The 24,681-nt window shown below is 51.4% G+C and overlaps 7 protein-coding genes and 2 non-coding genes across 9 annotated transcripts; 7 read left to right on the forward strand and 2 right to left on the reverse strand.

Moving 5' to 3' along the window:
* Positions 1 to 78: 78 nt before the first annotated feature.
* Positions 79 to 2,366, forward strand: QC763_704780 (uncharacterized protein; the record flags this gene model as incomplete). The annotated part of the gene is made up of 2 exons (XM_062915484.1): positions 79 to 686; positions 743 to 2,366. 2 exons carry the CDS (start codon positions 79 to 81, stop codon positions 2,139 to 2,141), a joined length of 2,007 nt encoding a protein of 668 aa, XP_062761117.1. The 3' UTR covers positions 2,142 to 2,366.
* QC763_0113550 lies at positions 2,303 to 2,393 on the forward strand. The gene has a single exon. It is a non-coding gene; the product is annotated as a tRNA-Pro (tRNA).
* A 1,484-nt stretch (positions 2,394 to 3,877) lies between these two features.
* QC763_704770 (uncharacterized protein) lies at positions 3,878 to 4,897 on the reverse strand (the record flags this gene model as incomplete). Its single annotated transcript, XM_062915483.1, has 1 exon — positions 3,878 to 4,897. The coding sequence occupies one exon, from the start codon at positions 4,895 to 4,897 to the stop codon at positions 3,878 to 3,880; it is 1,020 nt and encodes a 339-aa protein (XP_062761118.1).
* A 1,382-nt stretch (positions 4,898 to 6,279) lies between these two features.
* Positions 6,280 to 6,934, forward strand: QC763_704765 (uncharacterized protein; the record flags this gene model as incomplete). The annotated part of the gene is made up of 3 exons (XM_062915482.1): positions 6,280 to 6,375; positions 6,420 to 6,520; positions 6,586 to 6,934. 3 exons carry the CDS (start codon positions 6,280 to 6,282, stop codon positions 6,932 to 6,934), a joined length of 546 nt encoding a protein of 181 aa, XP_062761119.1.
* A 1,265-nt stretch (positions 6,935 to 8,199) lies between these two features.
* On the forward strand, positions 8,200 to 9,102 carry QC763_704760 (uncharacterized protein). Its single transcript, XM_062915481.1, has 3 exons — positions 8,200 to 8,376; positions 8,473 to 8,507; positions 8,579 to 9,102. The coding sequence occupies exons 1-3, from the start codon at positions 8,318 to 8,320 to the stop codon at positions 8,926 to 8,928; spliced, it is 444 nt and encodes a 147-aa protein (XP_062761120.1). The 5' UTR covers positions 8,200 to 8,317; the 3' UTR covers positions 8,929 to 9,102.
* Positions 9,103 to 12,112: 3,010 nt separating this feature from the next.
* Positions 12,113 to 12,183, forward strand: QC763_0113590. Its single transcript has one exon. It is a non-coding gene; the product is annotated as a tRNA-OTHER (tRNA).
* A 7,725-nt stretch (positions 12,184 to 19,908) lies between these two features.
* QC763_704755 (uncharacterized protein) lies at positions 19,909 to 20,665 on the forward strand. The gene is made up of 3 exons (XM_062915480.1): positions 19,909 to 20,090; positions 20,162 to 20,325; positions 20,430 to 20,665. Exons 1-3 carry the CDS (start codon positions 20,026 to 20,028, stop codon positions 20,432 to 20,434), a joined length of 234 nt encoding a protein of 77 aa, XP_062761121.1. The 5' UTR covers positions 19,909 to 20,025; the 3' UTR covers positions 20,435 to 20,665.
* Positions 20,666 to 20,726: 61 nt separating this feature from the next.
* On the reverse strand, positions 20,727 to 22,101 carry QC763_704750 (uncharacterized protein; the record flags this gene model as incomplete). The annotated part of the gene is made up of 3 exons (XM_062915479.1): positions 20,727 to 21,439; positions 21,497 to 21,829; positions 22,044 to 22,101. 3 exons carry the CDS (start codon positions 22,099 to 22,101, stop codon positions 20,727 to 20,729), a joined length of 1,104 nt encoding a protein of 367 aa, XP_062761122.1.
* PUS1 (tRNA pseudouridine synthase 1) lies at positions 22,071 to 24,549 on the forward strand. The gene is made up of 4 exons (XM_062915478.1): positions 22,071 to 22,147; positions 22,395 to 22,726; positions 22,789 to 24,252; positions 24,314 to 24,549. The coding sequence occupies exons 1-4, from the start codon at positions 22,109 to 22,111 to the stop codon at positions 24,486 to 24,488; spliced, it is 2,010 nt and encodes a 669-aa protein (XP_062761123.1). The 5' UTR covers positions 22,071 to 22,108; the 3' UTR covers positions 24,489 to 24,549.
* The last annotated feature ends 132 nt before the right edge of the window (positions 24,550 to 24,681 follow it).

A 24,681-nucleotide genomic window follows, 5' to 3' on the forward strand; every position in this document is an offset into this window, starting at 1 on the left:
CGATTCGATGTTTGAGGCGAGCTCGGCTGCATCGTTCCGAGTTAAGTGGGGAGGCTGGTGCTCACGAACAAAGTACAAATGAACATACTGTCGCTGGAGGTATTGACAATGAAACTTTGCTGGCTCTCTACCCCCTTTGTCTCGTTGGCGGCCAAGATGAAGCTACCATTGGGCTCCTCAAGCAACGGAGGCGGAGGCGCTTCCAGCCTCTTGTCACTTTCTCTTTTGCTGACTCTCAACCCACTCACAGCAACTGCTCAAACGGCCCCCCGAGATGGCGCTATCTACGATTACATCGTCGTTGGGAGCGGCCCCGGAGGCGGTGTTGTCGCTTCAAATCTTGCCAAAGCGGGCTATTCCGTTCTGATCCTCGAAGCTGGTGACGACAGTCCGGGACAAGGCTTCGGTCGTTACACCCCCACCGTTACGTGGGATTTCTTCGTGAAGCACTATCCAGAGGGCGATCCAAGAGACAACAAATATAGTCATCTCACCTGGAGGACAAGAGAGGGCAGGTATTGGGTTGGACAGAGTGGTGCACCGGCTGGCTCTACGCTGCTTGGAGTGTATTATCCTCGCGGTTCCACACTCGGTGGCTCGTCCATGATCAACGCCATGGTCACTTGGCTGCCGAGTGATAGCGATTGGAACTTTCATGCCAATGTCACAGGGGATGACAGCTGGCGGTGTGTTAATTCCATTCCGCCCCTTCCCGTGTTGATGCTGACACAGCCTTGAACAGAGCCGAGAACATGCACGCCATTTTCAAGAAGATTGAAAAGAACAACTATGCCACCCGTGGAGCTGCCAACGCGGCAAACCATGGCTTCGACGGCTTTTTCCAGACCAACATGGGCTCCATGACCCAACAGCGCCAGCTCGGCCAGCTCTCGGGCAACCGTGTGATGCAGACATATGCGCAAGACTGGGGCCTATCCGGGCAGTCCATGAACAACTTGTTGACTCGTGACCCGAACGAAATCAACCCCAACCGCGATCAGACCTCCTCGATCTACGGTCTCGTCACCCATGCCTTCTCCAATGGCAACCGATACTCCTCCCGCAACTACATCCAAGACACACAGCGCACTGTCGGCTCCAACCTCACCGTCTCTCTTACCTCCCTCGCGACCAAGATTCTCTTTGATACAACCTCCAAATGCGATGGCACTGCGGCCAAGCCCCGCGCCACTGGAGTTGAGTACTTGTTCGGACGCTCTCTATATAAGGGTGACTCGCGCCGCGCTGCCAATGCCCAAGGCACCAAGCGCACTGCTTACGCCCGCCGCGAGGTCATCCTCTCGGGAGGTGCCTTCAACTCCCCTCAGCTCCTCCAGCTGTCGGGTATTGGAGATGCAGCCCTCCTGAAGCAGTACAATATTCCTTTGATCAAAGATCTGCCCGGTGTCGGTCAAAACCTCATGGACAATCAAGAAATGCCCATCGTTGGCACTGGCAGCGCCGGCTCCGGTTTGGCGGAAGTTTCAATGTTTAAGACCAAGCACCCGGCCCACGGGGAGAGAGACATGTTCCTAATGGGTGGCCAAGGGTTCCTGTTCAGAGGTTTCTGGCCTGATAACCCGGTTCGCACCCCAACTGAGCCGCGCAGCCCGTACGGTGTCTCCATGGTGAAGGGATCCTCCCTCAACAACAAGGGCTGGGTCAAGATTAGAAGCTCAGACCCGACCGAGACTCCAGAGATCAACTTTAACCATTTCGCGCCCGGTTCTGAGTTGGACATGGAGGCCATGAAGGACACTGTCGCTTGGATCAGAACGGTGTACTCCCGTGTAGGTATCACCACCGTGGAGCCACCGTGCAATGCCGGACCAGATGCGAATGGATACTGCGGGAAGGAGGATGAAAACTGGATTCATGAGCGGACCTTTGGGCACCACCCTACTTCTACCAATAGAATCGGGGCGGACAATGACCCGCTGGCGGTGCTGGACAGCAAGTTTAGGGTTAGAGGGGTGAGTGGGTTGAGAGTGGTGGATGCAAGCGCCTTTGCGCGGATCCCGGGGGTCTTCCCTGCTGTGTCGACGTTCATGATCAGCCAGAAGGCGAGTGACGATATGTTGGCCGAGTTGAAGGATGGGCAGGCGGTCAAGGTTTGCGTGAACGGCGTGTTGATTTCATGAAGAGGAGATGAGAGTACGCTAGGCTTCAGATAATCCAAGTACCTAGTGCAATCCATTTGTGGTTTGTTTACTTGCATGTAATTGAAAAGGGGAAAACGCCAAACCAATATCATGTCGAGCATAGGTGTTAGGTCCAATTCCACAAACCATCAAACATGTTAGGCCGTGTGGTGTAGTGGTAGCATACTTGCTTTGGGAATAGACTCTCACAGCTGTTGCAAGTGGTCCCAGGTTCGAGCCCTGGCTCGGCCCTATATTTTGCTTGTAAAATCTGTTGATTGATCAACACATTTTCTTTTTCACGGGTCAGATTCCCAAGTTCTATACGCGAAGTTCATGACGTTGGGATTAAACTAGAATGTAGACGAGGCAGGGTGACTTTTGAAACGTCTCGGCTTGGCTGGGAATTCCAGAGCGCGCTCATGGCTGGGAAGACTTTGTATGCCCAGCCCCTGTCTCAGAATCCCCATGGCATGAGATGCAACGCCGGCCTCAGTTATAGCATTGTAAACCAAGTTTATGATGATGCGTATCCAGATTCCATATGCTCCCTTCCACTTTTGTTTCCACTGCTCTGCCTAGTTTTGGCCTTTAAAAGCCCCTGCTCTCTCTCCAGTCCCGTTCTCATGGCATTTTCGTTTTCCCACAACAGTGTTCGAAGCGATATCTACGGCAATTGTACCAAACCTATTTTGCCCAATCTTCCAAGACTTGATACGGTGAGGTCGTCAATATGTACACATCTACATTGACAAGCTACCTCGGTGCTGTGGTCTTGCTACTTTCTAGTCCAGCGCTTGGTCTTCCACGACCCATCGCCTATTATGGACACCATCTGCGACACTTTGACGAGCTCAAGCGGGCCATGGTACCTCTTCAAGCTCGAGAACAACCAACAAAACTTTCAACAGAAGCTCCGCAAGCCATCATTGCTGTGCCGTCAGCCACAACGAGAGCCTCAACCATATTTTCGGTAAGCCTCCGTGACATCGAAGAGCCAACAGAGCCTACCACCACTATCACTATTACAATAATGACGATGAGTACCCAGACGCAGACAATCGACGTCAAATCCACGATGACAAGAACTGTTTTTGGTGGATTCCCACATACTACGGGAGAGAGCTTAAACGTGGCCGGGATTAATGGGAATGGACAAGTGGGTTACTTTGAGGGCTGAGAAACATATAAAGGGCTTTGCTTGAAGGGGTACTTGAGGTGCTATTGTGCATCTAGCCATGTTGTATATGTAACGATAAGGTAGCATAGAAACACTGCGACAAGCGAATATATTTGTAGTACCTTATTATGATCTATGTTGTTGTAGACATTTATCTAGCATACCTAAATGAAATTCAAACCAATGCAAAATGACTTTCTGTGAAATCAGATGTAGTGGTAACACATGAAGATCCAGTAGGATTTTGGCGAGCTCAAGTAGCATGTGCCACGAGCACACAGCCAGTCCCTCATGCTCATCGTCCTCCGGGTTCCCATCCTAAATCCATTCAATCAGGGCCAGTCCGAGCACAGCACGCAGCTGTATATTCTAGCCGAGAATCCTTGGGCAGACGGGGATCTCATATGGCGGACCTGCTTCGAGCCGTCATGGGCTTGGTGATAGGAATACCCAGGACCCGAGGTCATCCTCTATTGCCACTGCACGTGTTTCGCTGAAATAGTAGTGCGTTGTCTCTCTAAAACCCAACTCAACTCTGCCTAGAAATTCCCATTCCTCATCCTTTCCGCGCCGCCTCTTTCACTGATGTCGTGGACATCTTCCAGCAGCGGAGCTTCTCGCATATGCGCATCATCAACGCCGAGCACCCATCCAGCGGTAGCCAATGAGTCACGTTGTTGACTGATGTTTTCTTGTTTCCTGCCGGTTGATCGTCCCCTGAAGCCGAACCGCAATCTGTTTTGCGACAACCCAACTGCAGTGACGCCATGGCTGTCTCCTCTCCTCCCAAACTCTGAACCATCTGTGGCCAGCAAATCGCACCCCGCACCGCAGCTTTGTACCTTTGTTTGTCGTACAGAGCCTGTTCATACCCAACAACCCTGATCTTATCATCAAGATCATATTCCTCTCCAACACTCAGACTCATCTTAGGAGCAGGAGCACCCCCAAAGCCACGACCCCTCCTCATCATCATCTCCCTCCTTCTCTTGGAAGTTTCCTCATCCCGAAAGGCATCCTCCCTCTCCAAACTCGGGGGTCTCCTCTGCAGCTGTCGTCTTTCTGATCGCTCCCTCTCCCTCTCATAGGGAAGTTGAACCGCTGCACATTCCTGGTCCTCCAATGCATATTCCGCCAGCTGGTTCCAGTGTCCTTGTTGATCCTTCAGTCTCCTTTTGACCAGATCACACTTTTCCCATGTCCTAGCAAAGGGTTCGATGCCCGCTATTTTTGGCCCGATGGCCTTACTGCTGGCAATAGCGCGAACCTGATGAGGCTTGATGCGAAGGGAAGCTTGCTTGGAGGGGTCGTGGTGGGACCAGTAGTAGTTGCCGGACCAGAGCCAGTGCTCATGGGTTTTTTGGTGAATTGTGTGGAGGCGTCGGGTGGACCATTTGAAGGGGTGGTGAGGATGTTTGGCCTTTGGGTGACGGCTATGTTGGAAAAAGTATTGTTCGTTACTTGGGCTAGTCTTCGGGAATTCGAGGTCGGATGTTGGATCGCCGAGGCCTTCCCCCCCAAATTGGGGAGGAAGAGATGAGGGGAGGTAGGTGGAAGAGTGAAAACAAAGCCCCATGTTTGAGCGCAGTGACTTGGTATTTATCTGAAAAGCGAGATGCGGCCTGAAATCTGTCCTCGGATGCAGATCAACAATTAGCAAGTGAGGACTTCACTGAAGACACGAATTGTACACAGCAAGACGTGAAACAAAGGGGAGTAGAAGAGACTAGAAGATACCAATGCTCGACTTTGGCAAGGGACCTATTATACCGCTTTGACATTAAAGGCGTCGCTGTCATTGCCTCACAGGGTATATGATTGGTTTCATTCTAAATCGGTCAGAGTCACCGGGGTTTGCATCAGATCCAGTAAGTTGATATTTAATGTTATTGGCGGAGTAAGGGGAGGCAAGTGACTCACGGGGTGGTTTTGGCTGTCATGGGGGTATTGCTACCTGCTAGGCATTGGTGGGAACCCCACGGCATAAACAGGCAGAGGGCGGCGCCATGAGAGGACCCCTTGTCAGTTGAAAACAGGGCGGAATCGATGTCAGTGGAAGAGTGTTGTTGGGATCAACAGTGAAAATAAGCGCGACGATGAACATACCTATGAGGGCTTGTTTGAGTACCCAGGTACATCAAGTGGGCAAAAAACGGAAAGAACAGGTTACTTGCCATTGCCCCCCCCGGTGTTCCCTCTGTTTTCAAGCCTGTAAGATGTCAAAATAAGGCTTGCTCCGGCGGCCCTCGCTAAGATATGACACTTGGCGCGCCAACTTCTCTAATAGGCCTCCCGAATTGACGAGCACCGGGCTTGGTTTGGGGACAGCCTCATGCCTGCCTACTTTTCAGGGGAGCCTAAAATGTAATTTTGTGTCTCTCCTCAATAAAATAACAGCTAGAAACACAGAATTTGTTCTAAGAATTGTGGAAGCCAAGGCTGCCTACCATGTAAGTAGGTAGTTAGGTATGCATCATCTGTTCATGATGTTCTCGGGGAGACTGAAACACAAATGTTTCCCACAGCTGTCTTCCATAGGGCAACAATAAACTGAAAATGACTGCAGACAGACAAAATGATAAGGGAAGGAAAGGATGAGCTCGGGACTTTTCCACGTGAGATTACCGGAAACGGGGAGCTAGTGTGTGGTGTCACCTGCCGTAAACATGTAGGAGCCTGTACATATATGCCCCATTTGCCCTTCAGTAAGTCTATCATTACCATCACTGGCCTTCTCCCCAGTTCAAACTGAGCTGATTCTTCAAACCGACCATGGCGCGTGCAACTTGGGCCAGCAGCCTTGTGGTGTTCTTCCCATCATTCATTCACCATGCCTTTGCTCTTTGGCCCCTGGACTCACTGACAGAAAGATTCACTGATCTGGGTTTTTCTCGACACGGGAGCCAGTGGTGGGCTAAATGATATGCCCAGTGCTTCCTATACTATGGCCCTGAGATCATGGGGCATGTTCCCAAGCCTTGCTACGATACTGCGGCCGCAAATAGCTACTGCGATCCTCACGACATTGACGTGTGGGATGCCACCTACATTGATGTACGACTCTCTTCGCGCTCTGAACTCCAAACCAGCATTTCTAGAATATAAGACTGAACTTCTGGAAAAGGTGCAAGGTTTCAAAACTCTTTTGCCAATGCATCTTTTCTCCAACGACTATCGAAATCCTGGCCACTGACTTCGGGTACAATTCCAACCTCGCTCCCTCGGCAGGTCACGATGAGAATGAGTGCTATCACAGAAACACAGCAAGCTTCCCGTCAAGGCTCGTCAGTGGATCGACACAGTGTCAAGCTACCCGGGCCCCGAGGCTGCTCAGCCTGGAACGGCGGAGATCACCTTGACTTCCTCGGAGATTGCGCCGCAAAGTTACCTTATCTGTATGGTTCCAAGAAGTCGCTCACAGCTTGGACTGCTGGACCACACCTCGCCCTGCCAATCTGCCCGAAACCTTTTGTTACAGAGACGCCCTGACGACTCTGATGCATGGAGGATGAGGAAGGGGAAAGAATCGACGCCTAAGTTGAGGGCTGAGGAGCGAGTTGGGTTGAGAGGGAGCAACACAAAGTCTAGGGTTCAAAGAAGATTAAGCTCGTGATTGTTCATGTACCTATCGGTGAATCATTCCATCTGACCCATAGCCCGCATCTCAGCATAACCCTCCGTTACAAATGAGAATCGATACATTTAGGTATCCAACACGGTCCAGGTCTCTGCCATTTACGTCCTCAAATTTCCAACATCTGGTGGAACTCGCACGTACTTTGGGCTACGATTCTCCTTTGTCGAGCTGCACATTCGGAAATGTTGACTTTGTTGCCCCTGCAGAACGGCTTTTGCGGATACATCTTCCCGATAGGTAGATGCTGGCAATGCATATGATGAAAAATACCCCGAGAGAGACAGATATGGCAATTGTCTGCTTCGTGGAAAGAGAACCACCTTGCCCTGATCCAACCCGGCGTGGTTCAATGTGAGGATTAAACTGACCAAATGCCATCGTTTGTGTTTTTGTTGTCTGTGTTCGCGGTTGATAACTATTTTGGTAATTGAGTGGAGGTGAGGTTGCAATGAAAGGCGTGACCACAAAGGCCAACATGTTGTAAGCCGTTGCGTACCTAGGTAGCCAAGAAGCAGGGCACTTGTGTAAGGCAGGTTACCGCCTCAGCAATGCCCGCTTCTTGGCGTCTCGATTGTGCCGAATTCCGAATCTAATTCAAGACCTTACCTAGGTACCTTAACTTGTTTTCTTAGGGTTGATACTGATAAGGCAGGATGCCAGGCAGTTTCCCCTGTTGCCACACGATAACCATCGGCTTTGAAAGTTAACATTTCTGGTTGTTCTCAACCTGGAACGGATGCACCATAAATCCTAGAATCCGAAGAGTGGGCAAAATAATTCGGCACACCCATCAGAAAGTGTCTCGCAATGCACCGCGGCTTATATCCAGTGCTTAAAGTGGAATAACGTTAATCAGACAGTCGCCGTTCCGGGTTACACGTAGGATAAGACGCAGAGAGCAAGGGGTACACTAGGATTCTGGTCGGTCACATACCCACATAACTACTGGCTAGTATGTCGTGTTGGTCCCTGATACAGTGGTGCTTAACGTAAGCGGGAACTCGGAATGTAACATAAATGGTCCATATCATGACATTTTCCTTGAACACCCTACTCAAGTTCTACAGAACCAACTGCCAACAGCACAATATGTTGGACCTTAGTGTGCTGTATAGGCCCAACAAATACTACCTCGAGATCCTGACAGTGGCAGCATCCACTCACCGCCGGAGTGAGCCGCGATGAAACTGGAAATGGGGGCGGTGGAAGAATGAAGAGAAAAGGCTATAAGAACCACGATTGTTACCTTTCGTAAGTTGGAGGAGACAGAGCATTAGGAGCTTTCATAGAGTCCCCCAGAGCCCCAAAACCGACAACTTACACCTCGTTACCTCCGCCGAGCCTTTGGAAGTCGTCAAGATGAAGCTCTCCAGCAGCGTTTTCTCCCTGGGCATGGCCGGTCTCGCCGTCGCCACTCCGTATGTTGCAACACTGTCGAGGACCTTCAGAGACCCTCACAATCCTGTGGGACACATCAATGTACCTTACTGACACCATTCTGATTGCCCCTCCAGGGTCCCCGTGCACCTCGACATCCGCGCCGATAACTGTACGTCAAATTACTCCCGAGACACAATGAATAGGTTAGAGCTCAAGACTGACATTGCTTTTGTTGGACAGACTGGTACATGACCGGCTGGGGTAATCCCAACTGCCAGGGTTCCTTCTTGTGGGCCTACCAGGGGAACGGCAACGCATGTGTCAATGTCCCGGCGATGGCGGCGTCGGTCAGCTTCGGCATCTCCCCTGGTGTGGCGGAGCTTTCACTGGTAAACTTCCCAACTTGTGGACTCGCGCGCTCCGCTCTCGTCGCCGGAACCCCCGACGCTACAACCAGCGACTTCAGTCCCACTGTGCAGCTGATCGAGGTCAACGGTGACGGCGACAGCGGCCTCGAAAAGCGACAAGTCCACGCCACTTGCCACAACAGCAATGACGGGGTTTGGGCTTTCCAAGTCAGATGGGTTTGATCGGGTAGACGAGGAGTGTTGCGCAAAGAATTTTTCGGTCATGGAATCATGAGGAAATTATCGAGGCTAGTTGCATTGACCCGATCCTGGTCCGTTGCCTGGTAGACAGTTGTGCTGATAGGATGCGATGAACAAAGAGACCTAGGTTGGATGACCAGGAAATGGACCACATGTGGATCTGGTTCACCACCACCACACCAGCCACACAACCTTGTTGAGATTACCCCTGAATGCTCACACTGGCCACCACAAGACTAATACTGGGTCAATTTCTATGGGAGTTATACCAAAATGTAGCTCAATCACTGTCAGAGTCAGACATTGCATCTACTTCTCGCTTGCGCCTGGTTTGAACCCGATAACGTGCGCTGCGCCGCACAGGCTGGGCTGGCTCTGGCTGCTCCACATCCTCCTTGGCTACCACTTCTTCCTCCACCACCCTCCCTTCAATGCGGGCGTCTTCCAGTTCACAGAGCCTCACAAACTTGGAATTTGAGTCTTCTCTATTCAAGTTGCGCCTTTTTCTTGCTTCCTAGGCCTTCTGGGCGTTCTGTTGGTGCCTTGCCGCATCAGCTTTGTAGATAGATGCCTCAGATATTAGTGTCAGTATAGTACTAGTGAGAGTCCTTGCCGGAAGCCGTTTTCCGGCCGGTGTATGGTTCTTGAGTAGGTCCCTGACCTTCTTGGCCACCTGGGAATCCCCCACGGTATGGAAAGTAGGTGTTTTTAAAGAGAGATCTAAGTGCACCACAGGGACTACCACCTAGCTTAAAAAGAGCGGTTTACGCCTACGTATAAGCCACAATCCTGTCCTACGCTAGCCGCCGGGAATATTTTCTTTCCTGAAGCCCTACTTGCGAGCAAGGTTATATAGCCGGATCAAGTCGACTTTACCGTTAAGCGTATAGTTAATAAAAGCGTCGTTTATAGTTATAAGCCTTATATACGCCTTTTTTATACTAAAAAAGCAGTTACTATTAAAGGGTTAAAGGACGTGAAAGTAATAAGGGAGTAAGAAAAAAAAGTAAATATTACTCCTATAGTACCAAATTATAAAGTTATTAATAATATATAAGCTATAGTTATTATAAATAAGAAAACAGGGTTCCGATAGATCTTTAGGTTTAATCCTAGGTATAAAAACTTTTTTAAGCTAATATAACGAACCTATATCCAGAACCTCTAAAAGGAATATCGGTTAAAAGTATTTTTAAATAATCTTAATTCGGTATAGCTAAATAATATATAATAAAATATTTTAATATAAATATTAAATCCTATAAATATAAAGTTAAATTATATATTGCGGAACTATTTATTTATTGTTAACGTGTGGATACTACTAAGTGCCCTACTTACTGCCCTACAGATTGATATTACAGTGGGCAGTACTGCTGTAAGCAGTAAGGGAACCTCTTGGCTACTGTGGCCTAAAGCCTAGTCAATAAATACCAAAACCTTTTAAAGTAGCTATAAGCTTACATAGTAAGTTGCTACAATAGTAAGATTTATAGGGCACCTTTACTACCGAAGGTTCTATAGATTTCCGTGGGACTACACTAAACCCACCTAAGCCTACTAAATACCCTAAGTAGTATAGGAGCTTCTAGGGCCTACAGGACCCACAGTAGGCCTACGAAGGCCTATATATAGACCTCTCCTCTCTCCTATAGAATAGTTCTCTTCTTTCTCTCCTTAAAGGAAAAAGTTTAAGGTTACGGCCTAAGGCTAATAGGCCAAAGCCAAACGCAATAAAAGCTATTTTATTCCTTATACCTTACTGTATTACAGTGCTTTACCTTCCTTCGGTACTACCGTCGTATCCTCCCGCTTCCGTTTGCGCACTGCTGTATTTTTACAGCAACCCTATATAGGCTCTATATTATAGGCCTATCAGGACTTCGCAGCTAACAAAGGTTAGGGGCCACGTTACAGGCCACGTTGCCGCTATGTGACGAACCCCTATCCAGAACCTCTGAAAGGGATATCGGTTGAAGGCACTTCTGAATAATCCTGGTTCGGTGCAGCTAAACAGTGCACAACAAGATGTCTCGATGTAAACACTAGATACCGTGAATACAACTTGAATTGCATACTGCGGAACTGTCTATCTACGCCAGCCAGTTCCTCCGTATATATAGACCTTGGAACTCTGAGGTGCTCGCCCTGCTACGGCCTCGATCACTCCTAGCACATTGCATCCTGCAATGTGCTCGTCGTCTATACCTCTGATCACCCCTAGCACTTTGCATCCTGCAGACTGCTCGTGAGCCTTGGCACCGTAGCACTTCTGTCCATGCCTGATTGGCCGTCCCTGACTTCCTTAATGATTGGCTGGGCGCCCCGCGTCCCACATGTGGCGTGGCCCGCTGTTGGTTTGACTGTGACATGATGCCCCTCCTTCCAGGTCGACGTCCCGACGACCGTATCCCTGAAATAGCATCTGCACCCCCGCTTCCCTTTTGCATTTCCACAGTACGTCCTTCTTCCCCTATCTTGGCCATTATGTCTAATCGTGTAAGGAAATCGACTCGTACGAGTACCGACCGTCGCCGTGATCAAGCACAGTTCCTTACGAAATTTGGCTTCGTAATGCCCGAGTGTACTTATTGTAAGGAGAATAACCTCCAGTGTGTGGCTTCTCCTCGATACGATCGGTGCCTTCCGTGTGTCAACTCTAGCCGCTCCCACTGCGATGTTCATGGCGTGGATCGTGAGTCCTCTTCTCGGCCCTCTCTTTCCCTCTCTAACCGGCTCCGTAGTCCGCCCTCTGATCAGGGAGAAAGAACGCTTAGATGCCGAAAAGCAGGCTACCTTGAGTAAGCTTCTTCGTCTCGAGGCGCAATCGCGCGCCCTCGAGGTTCGAGCCCTTGCTGCTTTTCGTCGCGAATCTCGGCTCCTTGAGGAGGAAGAGGGAGAGGCTTCCGCGCGGCCTGCCACCCCGCATGGCCCGCCGGTGGCGGACACCTCCGCTGCTCCTTCTTCCACCACCGCTCCTCCTTCCGACTTCTCTTTCCTGGATCCCTCCCTGGGCCTTGACTGGCCTCCGGACCTTCCCCTGGATCTCAATACTACCGGTCCTTCCTTCCTGACCGCGTCAGATACCGCCAGTGGTGCGCCTTCCACTTCCCAAGGTGCCTAAGGCGCGTGGCACTACTTATATTTAGTCCCCTTCACACCTTCCAACCTCGTAGTGTAGTGTGTAGCACGTCGACCACTACGTCGAAGGCGCAGGTTCGATTCCTGTCGAGGTTCTGGCTCCGTCTCATAGCATCTGGCTGTGGGCCGGGGCCGAGTCTTTTTTGCTTGCTTGGGTTTTGGTCGGTCCGGATATCGTTGGTGGAATTCTTTTTGCTTATCTGGGCAGTTAAGGTGTGCCTGTGGTTCCCACGAGTTATCTGTAGCCGGATATCCTAACCAGCTGACCAAATACTCCAATTGGCCTCTGTTGAACCGTGAATCCAGTATCTCTTCCACATCGTACTCCTCTTCTTCGTCCTCCGCCACTGCCTGTGTATTGGCCTTTTTTGCGTGTGGTGCGGGTTCCAAAAGTGAGATGTGAAAGGTGTGTGACCGTAGACGCATCGTACTGGGTAGCTCCAATTCGAATGCCGTCTCCGATATCTTCCTCTTGACCTTGAATGGTCCCACTCTCCTGTGGTCCAGCTTCTTACTAGGTCTTTTGGTGCGTAAATTGCGTGTGGAAAGGAATACCATGTCTCCCCCTTAAGGCGAGGTCCCTCGAGCCTTCTGGTATTATAGTATTTCCGCATCCTTTCCCTCACAAACTCCAGTTCTTGCTTAAGCTTGCCGTGGAGCATATGCATCTTATCTGCCTTGACCCCAGCCCTGGGCACCTCAACCGTAGGTCCCTGCCGTAGGTCTGCCTCGTAGCCGAAATTCGCGAAGAACGGTGTGGCTTTGGTCGTCTCGGTTGGCGATGTGTTATATGCCAGTTGTGCCGTAGGCAACAGTTCAACCCAATCGTCCTGCTCGAAATTAATGTAATTCCGTAGGTATTGTTCTACGATCTGGTTGAGCCGTTCCGTCTGACCGTCCGTCTGAGGGTGGTAGGCCGAAGACGCCTTACTCACTACCCTAGCCTCGTCATCAACGCTCTCCAAAACTTCGATACGAACTTGGTATCGCGGTCCGTGATAAATTCCTTTGGCCATGTGTGTGTTGCTGTGACATGCCGTAGTACCACATCCGCCAGTTGTTCTGCCGACCAGGTCTCCTTGTAAGGCAGGAAGTATGCCCACTTGGTAAGCCTGTCGACCACCGTCAATATACTGTCGTACTTGACGCCGGTTGCCGTGTCCTTAGACTCTGGTAATTTGGTGATGAAGTCCATCGTGACTGAACTCCATGGCCGTTCTGCTACTGGCAGTGGCTCCAGAAATCCATAGGGCTTGTGCCTCGCAACCCTCGTTCTCTCGCACGTATGGCATGACTGGATGGCTTCCTTGACGTCGTCCTTGATCCCTGGCCAGTCAAAGTGCTGCTTGATCTTTTCCATGGTCTTAGCGATACCCATGTGTCCTCCGAGCTTCGATGCGTGAATCTCCATCACCAGTGCTGTCCTGTCACCTGGCCTCACGTACGCTCGATTCCTATACCACAGTCTTCCCTGACTGTCTTTCTGGATACCCTGTGGCTCCAGCTCTTCCTGCCAGTATTGCTCTGTGATATCGTTGCCCAACTTCCCTTGGTGCTTGCTGGAAATGGCCTTCTCACGATACACTGCGCAACACTCCATCCACGGCTGCAGTGGATGCTTGAGAGTGCCATCCGGCGCCTCCTCAAGTAGTGGTGGTGACTCCCTGGGTGCATTCTTGTGGTGGTCGGCTCGCCGGCTAAGTGCGTCTGCCCTGGCGTTCTCCGAGCCCTTCTTGTAGTTGATCTGGAAATTAAATTCCGAGAGAAACTCTGACCATCGTGTTTGCCGTGCGTTGAGGACCTTCGTGGTGGTAAAGTACCGCAGGTTCTTGTGATCCGTATAGACCTGTACTTCATACTTGGTACCGCTGAGGTATGGCCTCCACTCCTCGAACGCTTCGATGATGGCGAGTAGCTCCTTATTGTGGATTAGGTAGTTCTGACGTGCTCCCTCGAGCTTCTTCGAAAAGAAGGCTACCGGGTGTAGCTTGCCGTCATCGTCTCGCTGCCCTAGTTGTCCACCGATCGCATAGTCTGATGCATCCGCCTCGACCTCAAATGGTCGACTAGGGTCTGGCAATTTGAGCACTGGGTCCTTCAAAATGGCCTCTTTTAGCTCCCGGAAGGCCTGCTCCTCTTCCTGCCCCCACCGGAACTCCACGTCCTTCTTGGTCAAGTGGTTAAGTAGCCTCGCGATGCTTGCGTAGCCCCGGATAAACATCCGATAGAAGTTTGTAAACCCTAAGAATTCCCTGACGTGTGTCTGTGATTGCGGCGTAGGCCAGTCTTTGACTGCTGCGATTTTCCCAGGCTCCATACGAACCTCACCTGGCGATATCAGATATCCCAGATATACTGTCTTCTGCACGTGGAACTCGCTCTTCTCCCTATTGACTGAGAGTCCGGCTCCGTGTAGCGCGTCGAGTATCTCTCGTACATGCCGCTTATGCTCTTCCAGAGTGCGTGAGTAGATGAGAACGTCATCGAGGTAGCACACTGCTGTCTTGTCGAGGTACTTCCGTATCGTATGGTCAACGAGAGATTGGAACGTCGCGGGCGCATTGGTTAACCCAAATGGCATCACGAGATACTCGAAATGACCATAGGGTGTGCGAAACGCTGTCTTCCATTCGTCTCCTTCTTTGATCCGTATATGGGCGTACCCAACAGGCATATCCAAGCGTGTGAAGTATCGCGCCCCTGCTAGTTGACTCCGTAACCTGGATATCAACGGTAGCGGGTAGCTGTTTTTTACCGTCTCGTTATTTAGCTGGCGGTAATCCACACACAGTCGTAAGCCACCGTCCTTCTTCGGCACGAAGAATACGGGATATCCTGCTGGCGATGTGGACTCCCTGATATGCCCTCTCTTCAGATTCTCGTCTAAGTATTTCCGTAGCTCCTCACTCTGCTTGTCGTTGGTGTGATAGACCTTAAATAGCCGTAGCTTGGCTCCTTCTTTTAACTTGATCTCGTGGTCCCACGGTCCTCGCTCTGGAAGCCCCTCAAGTGCTTGGCCGTGAAGGCTGGGTGTCCTTGATATTCCACCGGTACCGCCTTTTTCTCGCCCTTCTCCACGTTATTGTAGTAGGCGTACTTGTTGACCTCCGATATCTCCACCAACGTCGTTAACCCTACTTCTTCGATCTTGCCGCCTGTGTCGATGGAATATACCATTACTTCCTGTGCTCCTTGCGGTGGTGCCGTGGAGGTGCTTGTCCTGCACTCTGCTCCGTACGTGCTCCTGATCTTCCATCGTTGGTTGGATACTTCCAAGGCTCTCTTGGTCGTAGGTGGCCACCATCCCTCCAATCGATGTCTGGGTTGTAGTCTTCATGCCATGGTTGCCCCAGGATCATATCCTTCGAGGGTCCCATATCCACAATGTCGAATATAACTGATGTCGTTTTTCCTTCGACTGTGATGTCCAGGGTAGTGTTTCCCTATAGACCTTTTGCGTGGGAAATGGTCCTTGTATAACGATCCATTCCTTCTTTTTCTTCCACGGTATACGGGCCTGGTGCACGAACTGTGGCGAAATCAGGTTCGTCTCTGCACCACCGTCTACCAATGCCACTGCCTGGAGATCCCTCCATCGTGCAGTAACCCAGAGGCGTTTGTCTTTCTTGCCTCCTCCCTGTGCGGCAGCGACCTCGCTGACGAGCGCCGGGTCGTTGTCCCACACCTTCGCCTTACGCCGATGCTTTCGAAAATGCCGTTCGTGGTCCGTTAGAGGTTGACGGCCCCCGCGAAGGGCCGCGAGTCGTTTCCCAAGCGGTTGTGTCGTTCAAGAGCGTCCTCCTGCTCCGGGTTGACCAGCAACACGAAGTCTTTCAACCATGCCCGCCTGGCTTCCTCCCATCTTCCGTCTCTGGCATTCTCTCGCATCCACGCCCGATAGCGGTTCTTCTGCTTGGTCTTGGGCGTCTTGGCTTGATGATATCGCTTGACCTTTTCCCGCAGATGTATAGCGCAATCTGGGCTTGGGCACCATCCTAGTACCACCTCCTCCCACGAGCGCACACTATCGTCTGTGTTCCAACCGTCTGCGTATTCGACGCAGCACCTCGCATGCCTTGGTGCGATCTGTATAACCTGAAGGCCATCCTTCAGTTCAACCGGGTCCTGAACCTTCCATAAGACATAGTCGTTCAGGTCCTCCTGTTGGGCCTTTTCCCACCGGGCCATAGTCCTTTTGACTGGCTGTGGCTTGCCCTCCTTGCCCACCTTGCGTACCGGCCAGTGGCCGTATAGCGACTTGCTCTGGTGGTGCTCCACACATCCGTGTGTAATACACTGGAACCAAGGTACTCTCCGATGCTCCGGATGCCTGGGATGAAGCTGTGCCGTATCCCCCTCACAGGGTGTGTACCATGTGGGTGTTGGTGTATCTCCTGACAACTTCGCGATCCCGATACTGGCGACCTTCCTGCCTTTCCAGTACTCTTCCCAGCTCTTGTATAAGAGCTTTACAGGCTGTGATGTATCCTGTGAGACAGTGATTCCGTGCTTGCCATACTGTCTCTCTGGTATCGTCCACCTGGTAGGTCCTTGCGCGAGACCCTCGTCCTTGGCGACCTCCGTGGTGACTTCCGCAGTGATCTGTGCCATCTGATCCCGCAAGGCCTGTATCTGGAGATCTCCTTCCTCGTGCTCCGCCTTCAGCCTTTCCAGTGCTTCCTTTACTTCCTGGAACTCTATATCTTCCTGTCCGGCGTGCCAGTTGGAGTCTTCTTCGGAGCTTGCCGCTCCGCCTTGTTGATACCCGATGGCTGCTACCTCCACAACCCTCGGTCCCTTCGATGTGGTGGTTGATGCGATCTCCTTTTTCCATCCGAGCCGTTTGGGTGCCCTGCAGTCCTTCTTGAAGTGTCCTGCCTTGCCGCAGTTAAAACACTTGAGGTTGTCTCTGCCCTGGCCTCGGCCTTGCGGCCTCTGCTGCTGTATGGCATCGACGTCCATCGGTCCCGAGTGTGTAGTGCCGGAGTAGCTAGTGCTGGGGTGTCTCCGCTTACGCCTATCGTTGGAGCGGTTACCGTTGAAGTGTCCCCTGTAGCTATTACCGTAGCTACCCCTGCCGTTACCTCCTTTCTTCTCCATACGATGCTCGAACTGCCGATCGTCGATCCGTATGGCCATGGCGATATACTTGTCGATAGTGTCGGGCCTTGTCTCCTTATACAACTCATCCTTCACCTCATCCTTAAGGCCATGGTAGAAAAGCTGCATTAACCCTTCATCGTTAATAGCGCTACGCAGGCTATCGATCTTGAACTGAGCCGCGTAGTCGGCTGCCGAGCGCGTCTGGCGTAGACTCAAGAGTCTACCCTGCGCGCGCCTTGCCTCATCGTACTCCCCAAACACCTCCTTAAGCTTAGCCTCAAAGGCACGATAGCTCTCGAAGCATTCCACGGTGATCTTCTCCTGATCCTCCGGCTCCTGCTCGTAATAGTCGTCGAGGATAGGCTCGAACCATGCGAGAGCCCTGTCCTTGAGCCTGGTGGCCGCGAAGATTACCTTCGACTCTTCGTTGGTGAACTGTTCTGGGTATTGACGAAAATAGGTCTTGAGCTGGATTAAGAACCCTCCAAGCTCTGCCTTTTCTCCTCCATAGCGCTCCGGTACCGGAAGCTTAATGGTCGACTTGGACGCAGCCGAGATAGCGAAAATCTGCTCCCGGGTCTGTTGAGCCTCGTCCTCGAGCTCTTTGAGACGCTTGATGACCTGCTCTGCGGTAGAGGGCACAGGTCTGGCGGAAGGTCCCTCGGCGCCTGGGCTAGGCGGGACGCCTCCCATCTGAACGTTCTCAGGTCCGGCCATGGTGGTGAAAAGACGCCTTCAACTTATCCGTGACAGAGTTGAAGTGAGTATGCAACGTGTGACGAACCCCTATCCAGAACCTCTGAAAGGGATATCGGTTGAAGGCACTTCTGAATAATCCTGGTTCGGTGCAGCTAAACAGTGCACAACAAGATGTCTCGATGTAAACACTAGATACCGTGAATACAACTTGAATTGCATACTGCGGAACTGTCTATCTACGCCAGCCAGTTCCTCCGTATATATAGACCTTGGAACTCTGAGGTGCTCGCCCTGCTACGGCCTCGATCACTCCTAGCACATTGCATCCTGCAATGTGCTCGTCGTGCTATACCTCTGATCACCCCTAGCACTTTGCATCCTGCAGACTGCTCGTGAGCCTTGGCACCGTAGCACTTCTGTCCATGCCTGATTGGCCGTCCCCTGACTTCCTTAATGATTGGCTGGGCGCCCCGCGTCCCACATGTGGCGTGGCCCGCTGTTGGTTTGACTGTGACACGCTACCATTTGACTACTACAGGGCACCGGCTTTAGCGCTCGGCCTTCCGGGACCTCGGATTGCTTCCGGAGGCCGAGCCTCCGCTCCGGTAACCGTAGTCCCTAAATACTGCTGATATAAGCTATCGTATTGCCTCTGAGGCCCTGTAATATATAAAGCTTAGATACACTGTAAAATCCACAAATAAAAGCTGTATTTTAATAAATACCTAATATTTATTAAGGGGGTTAAAATCGCCTTATTTAACTAATAAACTAACTACTAAAGCTTTTATATTAGTATAGGTAAGAGCGTAGTTAAAGCTTTCTTAACGAAGGATCTATTAAATAATAAAGTTTTTTTAGCCGTAAGAAAGTCGTTATTAGTTTTTATAGGTAAAGTTCCTTGGTAGGGTACTATCAATGCGGTACTTTAGAGTGGAACGTGGAATCCCGTGCTTATTAAACGCTTTTCGCTAGCTTATACTAGCGGCAATATCTTTCTAAGCATTTTTAATATCTTCCTCGGTATATTTTGCCATTAGTGGGTACCTGGAGCAAAAAAAAAGTAAAAGAAAAACTTTATTTTTGGTCTTTGTGGGTGGAATATAAAGTGTGTGTTAATATCGGGGGGTCCAGGGTTATGGAGGGTTTAATGTGGGTAGATGGCTTGGGTAGTTCAAACCTACCTGGGCCACATCCATATGTGGTCCACTTCCTTATCATCCAACCTATTTTACAGGAATTACAACTATGTCATAAATACCTAAGCAGTCATTACCCTGGGGAGCCAGATTTGAACAGGACGAGGGCCGCTTTGAATGGAGCTGTTCTTGACATTACGGTTCATTTGGCTTCTCGCACTTTCCAGTATGAGATGTTGGGTCCTGTCCTCCTCCAAACATGAACACCTATGCTACATCATTGGCGCCTACCGCACGTAGAGGCTTTCCTCAGAATATCCAATCACCTTATCTATACCGCGCTTCTGCACATTTCCTGTCTGCATGCTGCCGTGTCCAGCGGGCCTCACCTGCGTGATTGTGAGGTTGTTGATACAGGGCAACATCACGTCTGGTCTTGGCAGTAGGCCTCTCTACCGCCGTCTGGTGTCATCATTGGACAGCTGCTGTGAAGTGTGCACTTCCAGAGTACCACAGAGTATGAGATTTACGTGTGACAAGGGCTGTAATATCAGAGCTTGGAACTTCGTGGTTCAATTCAAGCTAATAATCTTCAATGGCCTCGAAGTCTGTGTTACAGGAAAGAAGAAGACAAATTACAGTCTTGATCCTGAGCGCGTATTTATCCTTCATCGCATGGCCCGTGCCCTTGTTAGCCTCAGGCCTCTGCCAAGTCCTTCAATATGCCACTGGCCAGTAAAGATTCCTTTGAAACCCGCAATGCCTTTGATTGACTGCTTCACTTTCACGGTTGGCTCACAGCGTGCAGGTTGGTAGCTGTTGGGCCGTGATGTGGCCTGTTGGCCTTCTGCCGTGTGACATTACGCCTGCCATTGGGATGATTTTGGCATAAAAGGGGGGTCCCCATCATCGTTAAGATTCATTGCACCGGGCAGTTTGCGTTCAACTTTCCTCCTTCAAGAGACATCGGCTTCGAATCCACTCAACAAAAGCGAACATGGCCCGGAAAAGGTGGTACGCTGTGGCAAGGGGTCGCCAGCCGGGTGTATACGAGACATGGGAGTATGTTGCGTCACATTTTACTCTTCGCACTTTCATTATGGCTTCCCCGTTACTGAAACTAGGTACTGCAGGCAAACCGAGGCGCAGGTTCTGGGATTTCCAGATAACCGTTACAAATCCTTTCCAACAAAAGAAGAAGCCGAGAAATTTGTAGGGGAGAACAGAAATACCGAGGCTGAGCCGCTTGGGGATGCTGAAACTCGGGACGCATCCACGCAGCCATCGGCAGCAGGTGGTTCGTCTCCTTCGCCGCCACCATCATCACCCTGTTCCTATTCCTCGTCCATTTGTTGCCGACCTACACCGGTAGTGTTTGGAGCTGACACTGTGCCTGTGAAGAATAAACTTGCAGATCACAAGCTCTCAACACCAGGCGGGGGGAAGGAGAGGTATTGGCAGCGCCAAGAGAACAAGGGCCAAGCCAACAAGGGCAGGTTGGACATCAGAGTAAATGTTTCTCGGGTGTGAAGTTGCTAAGGATGAAGCCATCGTGAATTACCTTAACTCATTCGACTAAGACAGGTAGCTGCACGGTGTGAGAATGACACGTGGTCAATAAACAGGATGAAATTTTCTATTGTTTTTCGATCAATCGAGTGTTGTATAATACAGCATCAAGTGGCCAGCGCCTGACATCTAACCCATCTCGGCTCTCCTCATGTGTATCACATTTCCCGGCATCGGGCCGCTGTCCAATTCTGTGGCCATCTCACCTCCCATTTCTACTGGATGCTTTTGTTGAGTACTACCCACCGGCCTGGCACCAGCATATAGGGGTGGCATCTTGGACTGAAACTCTGAGCGATAATACCCTCCTGCATGAGCGTCATGCCCATGAACCTCTACCATATCACGAGAAGCCCCGTGTAGCTCAGCCACCGGTCCGTTGGAGGCCTTTTTCTTCTGCCGCCTGAAGAACAAAAATGCCAACAAAGCAGCAACTAACACAGCACAGGGAATACCCACGCCTAATCCTATCTTTAGTCCGTTATTATCTTCGTCCGAGGGGGTTGGCGCTGGTGTTGCTGGTCCGGCATTCGTGGGCGGCACCACGATTTCCGTTGTCGAGGAAGAAGATGTGGATTCGGAGGACGTAGAGGAAAATGGAGAGGGAGATGGTGATGTTGAGGTGGTGGGCACAGGGGCTGTTGTTCTGACGGTACCGGTCTCGCTTAACGGGGGGAAGCTGGTGGTAGCACCTGTTGCTCGAGTTGATACTGTTTCCCCCCCTTCATCGAGAAAGGTCCCCTTGCCATCCTGGCAACATTGTGGATCGTTGTTGCAGCAAAGGCTACCATCGCGGCATTGTACTACACGCGGCAGAACCCCATTGCTGGCGGCTGTTTCGTCTAAAGGGTGCGCCATCGAGTTAGTGATTGTCTGTGGTTAGATGCAAGGAAACGTACTGTAAAGACAGATCTGTCCGCAGCTGTCATCCCATTCCCGGATTGCACATGGACCCCTCACCCATAAACCCTCTGGATCGTTTGGGTTGTGACATAGTCGATTGGATAGACAGGTCGCTTTTCGGCCGCAGCAGGCGTTGGATCCAGGACAGAGCGTGTTGTCTGCGTAGGCTTGGCCGGCAAAACCGTAGCATGTTATTTGAGCGTCTACTGTGGCGGGATAGGCGACGAACAACAACAATGCTGGCAGAACAAGCGCTATATACGCCGAAATAAGTGAGGGATGCCAGTCAGCGCCCCGGCCTGATGCGGGTGATAACATGACGATTGCAACGGGGTTCTCCCACGTCTTGCGAACATGGAGTCAGAATCAACAACACAGTCACCATGGGCAGGAAGAAAAGGGACACTGGTGGTTTTGCAATGGAGGTGGAAATGGAAACGGGGCACAGCACACGGGCAAGGCGGTGGTTCTGCAGACTGCAGCTGGGTATTACTCCGTATCGGCTACAGCATATTCTGCAGGGGGAGACATTGGGACCCCAACACGGGCCAGAAAGCATCGCCAAGGACATGATCCTGGCCAGTTGATATTCGATCGACATCGTTGTGATGTCTTGGATTGGCTGGCTCGGATTTGACCATTTTTCTGTGAGTACATTTCAGGTTGCTTTGCCGCAGGGAGACGGCGGGACAGACCCGCTCCTGAGAGTGACCTAATGCTCAAAGTTCCTGTTGACACCGTCAGCTTGATCTTTCAGTCGAAAGAATAAGCATACCTGGAACCGACTACACTTGTGGTCATCAATATGGTTGGAAACAGGAGAGAGAACCCCAGTCTTGGCGTTCTGTCTCTTGGCTGCAACAGCGGGAGCTAATCTCAAAGTGGCTAGCACAGGCACTGCCCCACCTTTCCACCCCACCATGTTTTCTGCAGCGACTCCAAAAATTGTTGCGTCCAACTCCCACTCCCGAATCTCTCGATTGTCATGAGATTGAGCGCCGCCCGCCTACTGCAAACATGGCCTCTGACGAGATCCCTGCTGCCGCTCCAGACCCCGATGCCTCTTCCAGCGCCACTCCAGTCGCCCAGGATTCCAACGACACTCAGAACAATGCCGACCGCAGCCAGAATCGCAATGGCAAACGTGGTGGCCGCGGCCGCGAGAGAGGGAATGACAAACCGGGCGCTCAAGGAAAGCGTAAGCACGGCGGCTTCGGAAGCGCAAAGTATGTTGCAAACCGCTGTATTCTCGAGAAAACTCAATGCCGACTTCTAACCCAGCCGACAGAGGCCCCGTCCCCGACAAGCGCGAACAGGTCCGGAATAACCGCGATGCCAAACGCCGCAAGGTGATCGACGAGGAAGTTGGCGGCAAGAGCTTCATGAGCATCGAGTTCACCCCCGACGAGATCAAGGCCGAAGACCGCCGACCGAAGCGCAAGGTTGCCGTCCTGATTGGCTACGCCGGCACCGGCTACCACGGCATTCAGATTAACCACAAGGAGAAGACAATCGAGGGCGACATCTTTGCGGCTTTCGTCGCTGCCGGTGCCATCTCCAAGGCCAACGCCGATGATCCCAAGAAGTCGAGCTTGGTCCGCTGCGCGCGTACAGACAAGGGCGTCCACGCCGCTGGCAACGTGTTGTCTCTCAAGCTCATTGTTGAGGACGAAGACATTGTCGAAAAGATCAATTCCCATCTCCCCGAACAGATTAGGATATGGGGCATCCAGCGCACAGTCAACGCTTTCAGCTGCTACCAGTCTTGCGATTCGAGGTGGTATGAGTATCTCATGCCCAGTTATTCGCTATTGCCTCCCCAGCCACAGAGCTTTCTTGGAAAAAAGATCCTCGAGTCGGCCAAAGAGAAGGGCGTGTTGGAAGAGCACCTCGAACGCTTGGATGATGTGACGGGATTCTGGGACGAGGTGGAGAAGAACGATATCGAGCCTATCCTTGCTAGACTAAGCCCCGAGGTTAGGGCTGAGGTTTTGCGTAAGCTTCAAGACAGCAACGACAAGGAACTCACCGAGGATGGACAGCCCGCCAAAAACGACCAAGAAGAGGCGAGCAAAGATGCGACCGCTGACAAAGATATTGAAATGTCCGATGCTGCCGAGCCCCAGCCCGAGAAACCAATCGAAGAGGCCAAGCCAGTCGAGGAAACACCGCAAGAACCAAAGCCTGAGAAGGAGTTGAGTCCCGTTGATGCGGCCGTCCGAGATATCAAGGCTGCCTACGTCGCGGCGAAGAGAAGATACAGGATCTCGCCAGCCCGTATCGAGAGGCTGCAACAAGCCCTGAACCTCTACCTGGGCACGCACAACTATCACAACTATACTGTGATGAAGTCCTTCAAGGATGCATCTGCCAAGCGTCACATCAAGTCGTTCGAGGCCAACACCACCCCTATCCAGATTGGCGATACCGAGTGGCTGTCTCTCAAGGTCCACGGCCAGAGCTTCATGATGCACCAGATTCGCAAGATGGTCGCCATGGCGGTCATGGTCGTTCGCTGCGGCGCCCCCCTTGATCTCATCAAGGAGAGCTACGGGCCTCGAAGGATTAGCATCCCCAAGGCGCCCGGTCTTGGTCTCATGCTGGAACGTCCCATGTTTACAGAGTATAACAAGAGGGCCGCCGGGTTCGACAAGGAGCCCATTGACTTCTCCAAGTACGAGGATCAGATCATCAAGTTCAAGGACGAGCACATCTACCGGAGGATGTTTGAGGTGGAGGAGAAAGAGAACTCGTGAGTGCTGATGCCACGCCAGGCACATGCTGTATAATGTTGCTGACAACCATTTTTGCAGGTTCCACTTGTTCTTCAACCAGGTCGATAACTTCCGCACCGACTATTTCCTGTGGGTGACGGCCGGGGGTGTGGACGCTTCCCATGAGCGGTCTGATCGGACCGAGAGGGTGCCCAAGGCGTTGGAGGCTGAGCTTGGCGATGAGGCTGATGGGGTGGTGGAGGATGGAACGTAAATACCTTTGCTACAGGCAACTTGGTCCAGAACACCAGCATCATGGCAAAAGATTGGTAGCGGAGCTTTACGTTGCTCGAGCTTGTTTTCCACTTTGTACGCCATGCTTTCCCGTCTCTTGGAAGCGCCGCTGAGGTTTCAGCTTACTATTTACTGTCCAGTGCGTTTGTTCGCCAGACCATGGCCGTTGCCTT

This window comes from Podospora pseudopauciseta, assembly GCF_035222475.1.
Source record: "Podospora pseudopauciseta strain CBS 411.78 chromosome 7 map unlocalized CBS411.78m_7.2, whole genome shotgun sequence".
NCBI lineage: Eukaryota > Fungi > Ascomycota > Sordariomycetes > Sordariales > Podosporaceae > Podospora > Podospora pseudopauciseta.

Coding starts and splice junctions, on each gene's coding strand:
- QC763_704760 (XM_062915481.1), top strand. CDS start 8,318: ATGAAGCTCTCCAGCAGCGTTTTCTCCCTGGGCATGGCCGGTCTCGCC. Junction 8,377..8,472: donor GGTCTCGCCGTCGCCACTCC/GTATGTTGCAAC, acceptor TTGCCCCTCCAG/GGTCCCCGTGCACCTCGACA. Junction 8,508..8,578: donor CGACATCCGCGCCGATAACT/GTACGTCAAATT, acceptor TTTGTTGGACAG/ACTGGTACATGACCGGCTGG.
- QC763_704755 (XM_062915480.1), top strand. CDS start 20,026: ATGGCCCGGAAAAGGTGGTACGCTGTGGCAAGGGGTCGCCAGCCGGGT. Junction 20,091..20,161: donor GGTGTATACGAGACATGGGA/GTATGTTGCGTC, acceptor TAGGTACTGCAG/GCAAACCGAGGCGCAGGTTC.
- PUS1 (XM_062915478.1), top strand. CDS start 22,109: ATGTCTTGGATTGGCTGGCTCGGATTTGACCATTTTTCT. Junction 22,148..22,394: donor TCGGATTTGACCATTTTTCT/GTGAGTACATTT, acceptor TGGCTAGCACAG/GCACTGCCCCACCTTTCCAC. Junction 22,727..22,788: donor GGCGGCTTCGGAAGCGCAAA/GTATGTTGCAAA, acceptor CCCAGCCGACAG/AGGCCCCGTCCCCGACAAGC.